The sequence below is a fragment of the Mytilus californianus genome, unplaced genomic scaffold (genome assembly GCF_021869535.1).
Source record: "Mytilus californianus isolate M0D057914Y unplaced genomic scaffold, xbMytCali1.0.p SCAF_2, whole genome shotgun sequence".
NCBI classification, from domain to species: domain Eukaryota; kingdom Metazoa; phylum Mollusca; class Bivalvia; order Mytilida; family Mytilidae; genus Mytilus; species Mytilus californianus.
In genome coordinates this window covers 58044449-58057995 of record NW_026262668.1, presented here as the reverse complement: position 1 = coordinate 58057995, position 13547 = coordinate 58044449, and the positions used below count along the sequence as shown (strand labels likewise).

General features: G+C 31.2%; 1 protein-coding gene across 3 annotated transcripts in view; it reads right to left on the bottom strand.

Moving 5' to 3' along the window:
• The window catches only part of LOC127730113 (speckle-type POZ protein-like), a 78127-nt gene that overhangs the window by 17355 nt on the left and 47225 nt on the right, over nt 1-13547 (bottom strand). For 2 of the 3 annotated variants that reach the window (XM_052238245.1, XM_052238243.1), the window contains exons 2-3: nt 8229-8436; nt 114-235 (exon numbers count right to left, since the gene is read on the bottom strand). In XM_052238245.1, the coding sequence (XP_052094205.1) occupies nt 114-235; nt 8229-8306 (200 nt within the window). In that variant the 5' untranslated portion in view covers nt 8307-8436. Of the gene's footprint in view, nt 1-113; nt 236-8228; nt 8437-11040; nt 11248-13547 lie in introns of those variants that run through there. The other variant, XM_052238244.1, reaches the window with a different exon arrangement.

The following is a 13547-nucleotide window of genomic DNA, read 5'->3' as shown; positions in this document are numbered from 1 at the left end:
ATTAATGTAATTGGATATCCTGCATTTATCATCTATCATTTTGCAAATTAGATACATGTAATAACATTTTTTAAACGAAACATAAACATAATTTAATCTTACAGAATTCTTACCATTTTAATTTATCATTAGCTCCAGCTGAGAATGTGGAACTTTTTAAAACTTCACCCATTTCTTCTCTACAGAAACTAAAATTGTTTATTGTCCATATGTAGGAAAACTTCACAACTTTCACCTGCGAAAATCAAATGAATTAATAAAAACATTATAAGTTAGGTTTTGTTGATGTTACTAAGGAACATCTTTTATTCAAACATGTTTTGAACAAAGTTATGACTGTAGCATACAAGTAAAATGCAAACTTTCAAAACAAAGAGAGAATATACAGCTTTAATAATCAAACAGAATGCTCTATTATTATGGACTGTTATACCTCATTAATAATTTAACTCATCCATACTGAAAACTTGTGGGCTTTTTTTATAATGATGATAATACCTGTATTTCCTACAATTCTTTTTGTGTAATCTGTATAATTTTCTAATTTTCTTAATAATTTCATGAAAGGTTAAAATTATTTGTTACATAAAATTGAATTTATTAATTAACTTTCCTGAATATGTTTAATGACAATAGATTTATTAATAAATAATCATGCTAAGAGTACCTAACTATAATTCCAACTTGCTGACACTCAAAAACTAAATACAAAGTTATTACTTTTCTATGAATTTAATGAAAATTCATAAAAGCCTGTCAACAGAACATAAATAGTTCCCTGAAGCCTTTTCGCATATTTTTCAAAAGCAGTGTTGCGTATTGTAAGAAATAAACTGTATCTAAAATAGTTATGAATTTTTAAATTAATTAATAATTCTTCTGTGCATCATCTGTCAAGCTCAGCAGTACGTGTACTTCAAACAGATGTGCAAACAGTTAAAACTTGTAAAAAATGTCTTGTTAGGGTTTCAAAGAAAATATGTGTTTATTAATTGCAATAATTTATGAACTATATTCAGTACATAAGTAAGATGAATAGATGTTTCCCTGAAAGATGTTTAGTGCACACCTGCCTTTCAAGTCTGACATCTAAACAAACAGGGAGGTCCAGAAAAGAAGCAAAACCTTCTTTTTTTCTAAACACTGAAGAAAATATCTAAATTAAACTGCTTGCAAGAAATGAAAAAAAAATAAGTACCATCTCACCCCTAGGCAATTAAGCAATAGGTATGTAAAAGTAAATCTAAATCAATCAGTTATACACAGAAACTAAGTTACAATGACCTACTTTTAGAAGTACACTTTTAAGAAACTTTAGAAAAATGCATCTTACAGTTACTTGGATGAACACTTTTTAAGTGTACCTTAAAGGGGCAATAGCTGTCAAATTCTTGTTCACCTATTTGGCTCAAATTCTCATATTTGATTTATAACATACTAAAACGTATATCCAAATTACAAAAAGTCTTAAATAAACAATTAACAATGCATGGACTTGATAATATATATCAGCATTTCTGTGTATTTTTGTCTAAATATCATCTTATTAACCATAGAGATGACCTCCAAACACTGCTGACAGTCATATAACCCAATATAAACATAAATATAAATAGATAGCGACCACGTGCAATTGGATTTTTCTAGGTCTGTTTGATTTCATATTGTAGATTAAATAGTATGTTTATCATCAATTTTAACTGTATGAGAATGATTTTTTGTGGATCAAATCAGACCACCAAATGGTTCATCCTTGTTTCACTTTCAATGTTGACATTCTTTTCCTTTTAAAAGCTGAATATATGTGTAACCCATCTCCAGCTAAGGGGTTAAATTGAAGGTCACATGAATACAAATTCAATGAGGTCAAATTATTCAATTATTCACTTGAAAGTGAATAATTCATTAGCAATGTTTCTTAGTTTATTTTGACAAAACTGCACAAGACTGGCTGCTAAAAGCGAATTATTATTTCACTTTTTCACTTTCAGTAATGATTGAACAAAAAAAAATTCATATTTTCATTTTTTTTTATATCTCGTAGCTAATGTCCCTTTAACAGCATTTCAGTAAAATTTTCTGAGGTGGTTTTGAGGAGACTTATTCATATCATTTGAGAGGATTAATTGAATTTTGATAGTTTGATATTTTCTCTTGATACCACTGTACTAATGTGCTTATAAGTAGTTATATCAGCTGTGCTGTGGTCAATTACAAATATTTGGTGAAAATTAAAACAAAGTAAAAACTGTTTTGGTATAATTGTTTATCAGGTAAGTGACTGATTTCCAGCTAAAACCAGCTGTATCATTTTGTTTTGTGTAAGTTCAGTCAAAGGTCATTTAGAGGTTTATTATATAGCTTCAGTACATTTTCACCTACTGTTTAATAAAACACAAGATGTCCTGATTTTAATTTTTTAGGTGACAACTTCAAAATTAATGATCTTTCCACTGCTAAAGTAATCACTATATTTAGTCATTAATTAGATTTACATGCGATTCTATTCTCCCTGAAACCAATTACTGGCTTACAAACTTTTATCACATTTAAGTAATTATATAGTGGCAAAAGTATTGTGTATTGATCAATGTGACCTAGAAACCTTCTGCTAACAGAACAATTCTGGAGCAACCTTTATTCTACAGCTTCATTTAACAATATTAATCTATACTATGTCCTGAGAATTTGTTTGGAGTGCAATTGACCTCATCAATTATTTTTTCTCTGGTATTCCTGGCAGAATTTCTATCTTTTAAAATCTTCCTACTGTCATATAGATTTTTCAGACTATAAAGGTATGCATTCAGACATAAGACACTTGCAATATATAGATTTTTCAGACTATAAAAGATATGCATCCAGACACAAGACTTGCATTCTAAAAACAACAGTCTGACAGACAATTCAACATAATGGTAAGAGGTTGGGACATATATTTCTCTTCAGACTATCTGCTTTAAAGACACATAAAATCAGAAATTTGGAATTGTATTTTATCAGGGAAATTGCCATATCTAATTTTTGCAGGTTTTTAAAAATGAAAAAGAAAAGATAAGGTGCATCAATTCTTGAAACAAAATCCCTACACAAATGTTTTTTCTCTCGAAAATCAACTAAGACTGTAACCATACCTTCAGCACTTCGTTTATTTTCCTTTGTAAGGACCAAATCAAACAATCATTGAAGGAAAAACCTTTGTATCTTTACATCAGGTCACTTAAATTAGAGAGCTATCTAGTTTTCATATAAAGGTAAACAAGAATGGACCTGGGTTGTGCTAAGAATACCCCCATTGCAGGTAATTCAAAGCATCAGACAACAGGAAGCAGTTTTTTGCCATATCTGAAAAGCACAAACACAGTAAAACTCATCACTATCAAGCTTTTAACCAATTATGAAATTAAACTATTCAATGGTACTAGATAAATGTGAGACAATTTTTTTCAAGTTCATTCAACTTGCTAAGTATATTGAAAAATTCAAAGTACCAGCAAACAGGAAGTTGGAGTCGGACAGATCCAAAAAGCTTTTACATTGTAAATATTAATTATTGGCAAGCTGCTGACCAAATATGACGTCATTCTGTTAAATTAGTACTGGAGAAATGTGTAACCAAAATTTTTCAATTTTAAATATTGATTAATTGTTGCTGGTTAACGTCCAGTGGCAAATATTGTATGCATAATCCGGTTGTGAACAAATCAACATTGAACACAATAATAATTTTTTTAAGACTGGACAACTTGGATGAAAAAGGTATGACATTTGGACTACCACTGGAAAATGTGGGTATGGAATATAGAGGGGCAGAAATTTTCTCATTCAACAGAGCAAATAAGAGCTCCTCAAAGAGTCCCAATTCATACTGGACATGGCTGCGAATTTATACATCCCACACAGCTGAACAGACACAAGACTTTAACATGGGTTTTACTGCCAAAAAAGGAGATGTTCAGGGATGACCATATTTCTATACCTAAGTGACAACATGAAAAATTCAAAGTATTAGCAAACAGAAAGTAGATGTCTGAGAGATCCAAAAATTGTTAACACATTACAACTCATCACTGTCAAGCTGTTGACCAAATAAGAAGTCAATCTGTTTAGCAGTACATGACAAAAATGTGATTAAAATATAAATTGGACGAAAGGACTGACAAGTTGATTGCTATATAACCCCCTCTCCTAGAGCAGCCTTCGTATGGGGTATACTATATATATGAAGATGAATTTGTGAGTCAGTTAAAACAGGAAGAGAATGTATTTATAGCTATGACTTGGCTGTGATTCCTTAAAATATTTTAATATGGTTAATCATAACGTAGGCTTAAAGTACAAAATGTATTATGCTGAATGTCAATGCATTCAGATAATATCATTGAAGTTCAAAGCATTCAGATAATATAACAGAAGTTCAAAGCATTCAGATTATAGTACACTTGTGTAATTTTCTGCGAGTTCTTGTTACATATACATGTAATTACTACAACAAAGGAGATGATACTAGGAGAAAAGTTTATCAGAACGCCATCTAAAACTATGATTTCACAAAGAAAACATGCAACTGAGCAAAGTTCTTTTACTGAAATAATTTGTTGAATGTATCCCTCTCAATATTGTTATTTAATTTTTTCATATAATTTCTATAAAAAAAAAAATGCTTCATCGTCAGTAGATTTGCTTTGTTGCTGAAATAATTGTCCACGAATGCATAAAAAACACAGCACAATTTAAAAAAAAAGTGTAATTCATTTTATTTTCCAGACATTGACCTGAATCACATTAGCAGACAAATAACATTTTTGCACTGTGGTACTCTTTTCTTCAGTGAAGATGAAATTGTAACCAGTGGAAGTAGTAAAACCAATTAGTTATCTTTAAAATATCAGAAACCCTAAACTTTTTAAACAATTGGCTTACTTTGTTGGACTTTTACAAAACGTTGCAATGTCACAATGAAACATGTCAAAATATTGCAAAAAAAGGGGAGAGAAGATATTTAGGAGGCAATCAAAAACCTAAAGTTGAAGTAAAAGTGACAACATTGTTAAAAAAAACAAGATGGAGAAACAAGTCCACAAAACACCAAAAAAAATAAAGATTGAGCAATATTAACCCTACAACAGAAAAAAGAAAAAGAAAACAGGCGTTAGATTGATTGCTGGTTGCTTAACATCCAGTGGCAAATATTTCATGCATGTTCAGGACGATTGGGAGTATAAGAACAATAGACCAGAAGTATATTGAACAATATTTCACAACAACACAATGAAAATCAGCTAAATATTCACAGACACCTTTTAAATACTACCATATTGCCTTTTCTAAAACTATGTTATTTCAAAAGCAACACTGGCCATGTTGAGGGGAAATGTTTGATACAATCGTGAAAGCAGATTACCTATATAGATGATTCAATGGCCAAGTTTGATTTTAATTGAAATTTTTGTTTCAGTGCAGATTTCTGAAAAACTTTAATAAACACAAGAGTGCTCACCTGTTTTACTGACTTGATTTTATGTTGAAATTCTTAAAGATAAAGGTTTTTCTACAAGCATGATATAAACTTAACATTTTTAAAGATCCATGACAATGAGGTCATGGTCAGATAAAAACTGTCACATAGACACGTACACCTTACAATTATTCCATACATCAAATATAGTTGACCAATTGCTTATGGTAATTGAAAAACAGACCAAAACACAAAAACTTAACTTTAACCAATGAACCATGAAAATGAGGTCAAGGTTAGATGACACCGGCTAGACAGACATGTACACCTTACAATCATTCCATAAACCAATAAATGGGGAATGTGTCCATGGGACACAGATGATGCCCCTGCTTGCATATCATATAAAGTTATAAAGGGACATAACTGAAGAACGGTAAAATTGACGCTACCCAAATTTGTACTTGATCTGAGTGTTTTGTGGTAATAAGTATTGTGTGTAAGTTTCATAAAATTTGGTGGAGGCAAACTTAGTTAGAGAACAGAAACGAAAAATTCAGCAATTTTTCCATTTGTAAAGGGGCATAACTCTAGAACAGTTAAAGTGACGCCACCAAAATTCAAACTTCATCTGTGTTTTGTGGTAATAAGCATTGTGTATACTGTAAATTCAGAAATTATTGCGTGCATTTATTTTTGCGATTTCTGAAGAATGGACTAAAATGTGAGATTAATTATTGCGATTTCAGGAAAATCTGCATACAGATATAAGTATCAGATATCAGAATGTGAGTTCTTATTATTGCGATCTTCATCCACTCGCATTATTCGCATTAATAAAAACCTCGCAATAATTTCTGAATTTACAGTAAATTTCATAACATTTGGTTGAGGCTAACTTAAGTTAGAGAACAGAAACGAAAAATTCAGCAATTTTTCCATTTGTAAAGGGGCATAACTCTAGAACGGTTAAAGTGACACCACCAAAATTCAAACTTGATCTGTGTTTTGTGGTAATAAGCATTGTGTATAAGTTTCATAATATTTGGTTGAGGCTAACTAAAGTTAGAGAATGGAAACCAACTTTGGGACGTACAGACGGACAAGGGTAAAACTTAATGCCCCCTCCGCTATGGCGGGGGCATAAAAATAGATGACCTATTGCTTATAGTACTTGGAAAACAGACCAAAACACAAAAACTTAACATTGACCAATGAACCATGAAAATGACGTAAAGGTCAGATGAAACCTGCCAGTCTGACATGCACCCATTACAATCATTCCATACACCACATATAATTGACCTTCTGCTTGTAGTATCTAAATAAACTGTTAACACAAAGATATGTCTCGCCTATTTGTTATTTTGATAATGCAAATGTTGAAATTAAAATAGCAATACTTTAACATGTAAGTTATGCAAATATTTAAAGTCAATGAACCATGACTGAAGGTATAGGGCTAAACAATCTCCCCTGGAAATCAGATGTGCCAATGCTAATACAACTGCATACCAAATACCATTGACTTTTTCATAAATCGTTCCCTTTAAATAAACCTAAACACAAACATTAACTTGTAAACTATGCAAAAGTTTTCAAAGTCAATGAACCATAATGAGGGGGTGGGGTTATATAATCTCCGTGGAAATGAAACTTGCAAATGCCAATACATTTGCATACCAATGACTTAACATAAGTGGTTCATCTTAAACTGACCTTATCACAAACTAATACATATAAACTAAGCAAAAGTTTCAAAGTCAATAGACCATGACTGAGGGGTAAGGACCAAATATACTCCATGGAAATAAGATGTGCTAATGCTTATACAACTGCATACCAATTATCATTGACCTACCACTAACAGTTCCCCTTAAACTGACCTAATCACAAACTAATAATAAAAGCTTTCAAAGTCAATAGACCATGACTGAGGGGGCGTGGCCAAATAATCTCCATGGAAATGAGATATGCCAATGCTTATACAACTGCATACCAAATATCATTGACCTACCACTAGTGGTTCCCCAGAAACTGACTTAATCACAAACTAATACATGTAAACTAAGCAAAGTTTCAAAGTCAATAGACCATGACTGAGAGGGCAGGGCCAAAAAATCTCCAAGGTAATGAGATGTGCCAATGCTTATACAACTGCATACCAAATATCATTGACCTACCACTAGTGGTTCACCATAAACTAGACCTAATCACAAACTAATACATTGTTGACACCGCCGCCGTCGCCGGAAACAGCATACCTATGTCTCGCTTTTTGACTCCGTCAAGGCGAGACAAAAATGAACCTAATCAAGTAACTTTAAACTTTATCACTGATCCATGAATTGAGGTCGAGGTCAGGTTAACCCTGTCTGACAGACATGTAAACGTTGCAAGGAACCCATATACCAAATATAGTTATCCCATTACTCATAATAAGTGAGAAATTCACATGACAAAAAAACTATTTTTTTTTCCAAGCAGTCGCTAAACAATGAAAATGAGGACAAGGACAATGGGCAAATGACAGACGGAAACTTATTAACATAAGGTATCTGCATACAAGGTATGAAGCATCCAGGTCTTCTACCTTCTGAAATATAAAGCTTTATACAAATAGTTTATGCCGCCGCCTGATAGTAATACCTATGTCTCGCGACGAAAGTTGCAGGCGAGACAAAAATCTATTATGGAACATTGAGGTTTTGGGTTTGATAAGGTAAAAAGTGCATTTGAGTTTTGTTTACTTGTCTAATATAAGACTTACCTGTGTGTAACACCAGTTTTCAGCTACTGGACATGACATTTCTGGCGGTGGCGGTGTCGGAACACGCGTCACCGCCATTCTACCGGAATGATCCGGTGCTGATGACGCCTCTCGATCCAGTGTGTCTGGTATGTTGGACGGTTGCAACAGGGCGACAAGATATGACAAAGGAATTCTGGGATTTTTAGAAGAATTGTCACTGCCAGATCTGAAAAAAAATTATAGGAATAATTAAATAAAAAATAAAACTGCAACCTTGGAGTAAACAAATACTAAGCTCTTCGGCATACAGATTGTCTTTAAAGAAATAGTGCTAGATCACAAGCTGACAGCACCAAAAGACAGATAGGCCATCCTATCAAGGCACATTATTCTGACTCTGAGCAGAATTAGTCTTTGCCCTTCCTCCAAAATGCTGCATGCTTAGAAGCAGCAAATACCAACTTTCAAGTCTTTGGTTTGACATACCTAAGGGATTGAATCAATCATTTCTCACACTTTAGGTGGGCATGCTTCTAGAGATCATTCATGTGGTGCAATACAAGCAGGTGATAAAAAATAGGTGTCTTGACTATAATTCTTACTTAAAGGCACACAACTGCAATATTGGAAACATATTTTGACATATATGAAGTTTTAAAAATATTGGTGAAAACTGTAATTGAAATTGTTGACAACAAAAAATTTCAGTTTACTAGATCTTTTTTATTAATATAGTAAAATGCTTTAGGCAAACTATATATATATATATATATGTACTGTTGATTCTGATTATGTTGAACTTATAAAATTAGTAAACAAATTCTTTTCACCTATAACCTTGTTTACATGACATCACATTTTTGAAATATTATCTCAGTGAAAGGTATTACAGAACATTGAATTTTATAGCCATTAGAATTCAATTTTCTGTTCTATATGCTCCAATAGTTTAAAACTAGACAGACATGGATCCTGTTTACCTTTACAATGTTTAGTTCAGATAAATGTATGTACCTAGACATATATTTATCTGAAACAACCAGTCTGGTCCAAAATTATAATGTTAACTTTAGTGCAAAAAACTGAATCATTGTCTGGAATGTGAAATTATCAGGTCCTGGACTAGGATCATGGAAACTATAAATTTACTGTTAATAAAGAGTTGAAAATCAATACACAAAGGTTAAGAATGGGTGTTCATTTAAAAATCAATACACAATGGTCATGAATGATTGCAATGCTATTCCATTACTCCAACAGATAAATTTTACAAAAACACTTTCATTCACAAACTATTTTATATGGTGTCATAGTTTGCTGGTGAGACAACTAACCACCAGAGACCAAAGGACTGGATGAATGGAACTATAGGTCACAGTGCAACCTTCAACAATGAGCAAAACTCCATGTTTACTAAATTACTATACATTTTTTCAAATTCTTATTGTAATTTTGAAATTTTCCAAAGAATGTACAGAAAATTCAAAGTGAGCCCAGCAATTATATATTCATTATCTTTTATTTTGTGTCCTTAATTTATTTGTTAAAAAATTCATTAAGATAACATGTTAATCTTCAACTGCTGGAATTTGTAGTCTGCCCTTTTTTGCAATGGTTCAATACAATTTGTTTAGTGTTATATAAACTTTCTAAAATTTGCCCTGACAACCAAGCAGACAATGATTTAAAATTTTTATTAAGGCCTAAAAGAATATTAAATTATGTTTATAAGTTAAAGGAAACATTTTCTTTCAAATTAATACTTATAATAAGGGATCATTTTGATGCAATTTGAAATTATCAGTTATCAAGAGCTGAAATGTCACAGGGCTTCATATCTACAATGGCTACCCTTTCGACTATGTTTCCATAGGACGTGATGCCCAGCTTGCACTATCCAATTTCCATGTTGAGTGAACTGTAAAATCAGGGTCAACCATAATTTTGTATATAATTTAAATAGTTCAAATCATAATGAACATGTGTACTAAGTTACAAGTGCATATGACCACAACTTCATGTCATAAAATACCTTAACCAAAAACTTTAACCTGAGAATATACTGGAATTACACAGAACACATTTCTACGATCAGTCAATCGCGAAATCGAGGTAAAAACTGTAATTTGCATATAATCCTAAAAGTTCATATCCTAATGACCATGTGTACTAAAGTTTCAAGATGATATGACCTCAACTTCCTTGTAAACTATCTTAAACAAAAACTTTAACCTGATACAGGATAGATGAAAGGAATAATCAACAGACGGATGGAATATCGGAGACAGACACACAGACCATGCAGCATAATGCACCTTCTATCCTAGGCAGGACATTAAAAATCAAAAAGTATAATGAGGAGACAATATTCTGTTTTAGTAGATATCTGCCTGATATGTCATTCCAAGCCCTCATATTGAGTTATCTCCACTTACAATATACTCTACTAAGTTTTCTACAGAAAGAGTTCAAGCCCTAATATTGAGTATAATCTCACAGGCACTAATCTTGTCTCAGAAATTTTTTTTCCTATATACCTTAATATAACAATTAAGGTATATAGGAATTTTTTTTTCTGAGACAAGTGCCTGTGTATAATCTCCATTTACAATACATTCTACAGAAAGAGTTCAATACTATTATTTAGTTGCTTAATTCTTAATGTTATTACATCTATACTGATGAGTTTTTGTGAATTAAAATATGGAATAAACAGAATTGTGTTTACCGATATATATGCATGTAACAAAGCAAAAGAATTTAACTTATTTTAATAAGATACTTAGAAAGGATTGTCCACTTTACTTCAAAATAAATGGTTTATATTTACCCCAAAAGAGATCTTAGATTATTTACATCCAACATCTCCAGCTGAAAGTTATAAATCCTTTAAACAATCAAGTTATCATTTTCTGATTCAGTAAATCCAACTTTCACTTTGTTATAGCTAAGCCTAAGAATAAACAGTGACTGAGTTGCCCTACTTTTCTGTCAACAACCTTGACCTGTAAATGAGGATTTCCCTTTGAATGAGAAAACAGTTCAGCATGTGCATGCTTATTCACATGTTTGAACTATGAATGGTTAAATGCCATGTCACATGGTACTACTACTACTAATCATTATTTATGAGATAATTAGTCTTAAAATATTGATTAAGATATACAGATAATAAGTACATTTGCTATTACTATAGCTTTTAGTATGTTTAAACTGTAATGTACCTTTATTTAAAAAGTTCTATTCTTAGATCTCTACAAAGTAGGGAAGTACTCAAATAATTTTTGATTTGTCAAAATTTTGTCAGGATGTGTATGACCACACTTCCCACTATGGGAAAATTTATAAGTCACTGCATCATTTTCCTGGTATTTATGGAACAGTAAAAACATGTATCAAAGGATAACAGAAACCATATAAAAAGCTGGGAAATGATTAACAAGACAAATACACTAGTTAAACATATATCATTCAGAAAACATGAAATCTAAAGAAGATGATTTATTTTAAATATGGAGTATGAACTATGTAAATCAAATCTTCCTCGTACTTATAACCTTCATTAGACAGATTTATATCATGCACTAAGATCTTTTTGACATGATATAGAGACTATAAGTAGAACAAAATGACAAAGCAAAATGTAAGGGGTAAAGTATACTTCATACCACCAGATGGCGACATAAATACCCCCACCATACTTCATTTAATTTAGTAATTTACTTTTGCTGTTTTGTACATTTACTAGATTAATCATTTGTTTTCTTTTCAGCATTTTTTTTAACATACATGTGTTTTTTTTTTTCTGGGAGTACTTTTGTTTGTGGGTATCAATCAATATTTGTAGTTTGAATTCATCAGGTTATGAAGATTATTATATTTAGACTCAAAAGAAAATGATTATTCCTCATGTACTTAATTTGAGGGTTGATGGGAACTACTAAATTAACCAAAATTGGTACCCAACAAATAATCATACTTTCACAGTATTATCAAACTATCTATGGTACCCAGCAAATAATAATAGGTTCACAGTATTATCATTTTTACATTGATTTTTCATAGTTTCAAAATTTAGTCATTATCAAGGTCACATACATTGACATTCAATAACTTGGTCAATAAACTTGACAAATATCTAGAACATATTCAGGAAAAGTTTATTTTGTTTAGCACATAAAACTAATATTGGTTAGATTAAAATCCCAATATAGTATTGCCAAAGAGGTTAACAATCTTATATATATATATATCTAATATGACCTCTTTGATATTCCTAAGGTTTTCTGCTATTTTCTCTCTTTTTATTAATTTTTTTTTTTTTAATCAAGCTAGTTTTATTATCATTATTATAACAAAGATATTATCTATTTATATCATTCGATTCGGCTAATGATACTATTCATATTTTTTTTATAAAATGCTGAATATATATATCAAGAATTTATATTCCACGTGACATAATAACTTAATGGATATGAACTGGATGCAGGATTATAAAGTGCATCCCTTTGGAAGATATTCTTGATAAATTCATTCATAATGGATGAGATGATCATTGATTTTATATAAATGAAATCACAAAGTCTGAAACATGTTAAAAATAATTGATTTTATTTCTACTCCAAGTTCTTTTTTTAAACTTGTGTCACTGAAATGTAGACTGACCTACAGACATGTTTAATTAAAGATTGTACTTTCCAATATAAAAATACTCATATTTTATTGGACATAGGTTACAAAACTCTTGAGTTAAGTACACATCATCCTAGTAGAAAATCTCTGAAGTTAAATGTAATCATCTTTTTATTCAATTAGTGTGACATCTTGGCCAAAATTAACTGATCTTTAATGGGAAATGGGTTTTACAGTATAATGGGGAATACCAGAAACTAGATGATCTTGGTTAATAAATAAAAATGTGATTCTTGCTACACTTATTTACCAAATGAAACACAAAATTAATTTACTAATTCCCTGGTGATCAAAGTTACATGAATTTTTGATGTGACATTCTTAAATCTTGTATGATTAAATCTGTTAAACGGATGTTGACTTAATTTAATAACTAAATGTATTTGGGGAAATACAAAATGTTTAAACCGAACATGGGCATACATATTTTGTGTTAAATGGGAACAAAATGTTTTTGTGTTAAATGAGAAAGTTCTCAACTACCACCACTGGACATTAAGCAGGCAACAATCAGTCAATCTATCTTAACTTCCAAAAATGATATCCAAATACAAATAAATTGAAAAGCAAAATATCATAAATTTTGTTTCTATTCACAGTCTTGACTATGACTTCATCTCTTTGCTATGAGGGAAAAAAATA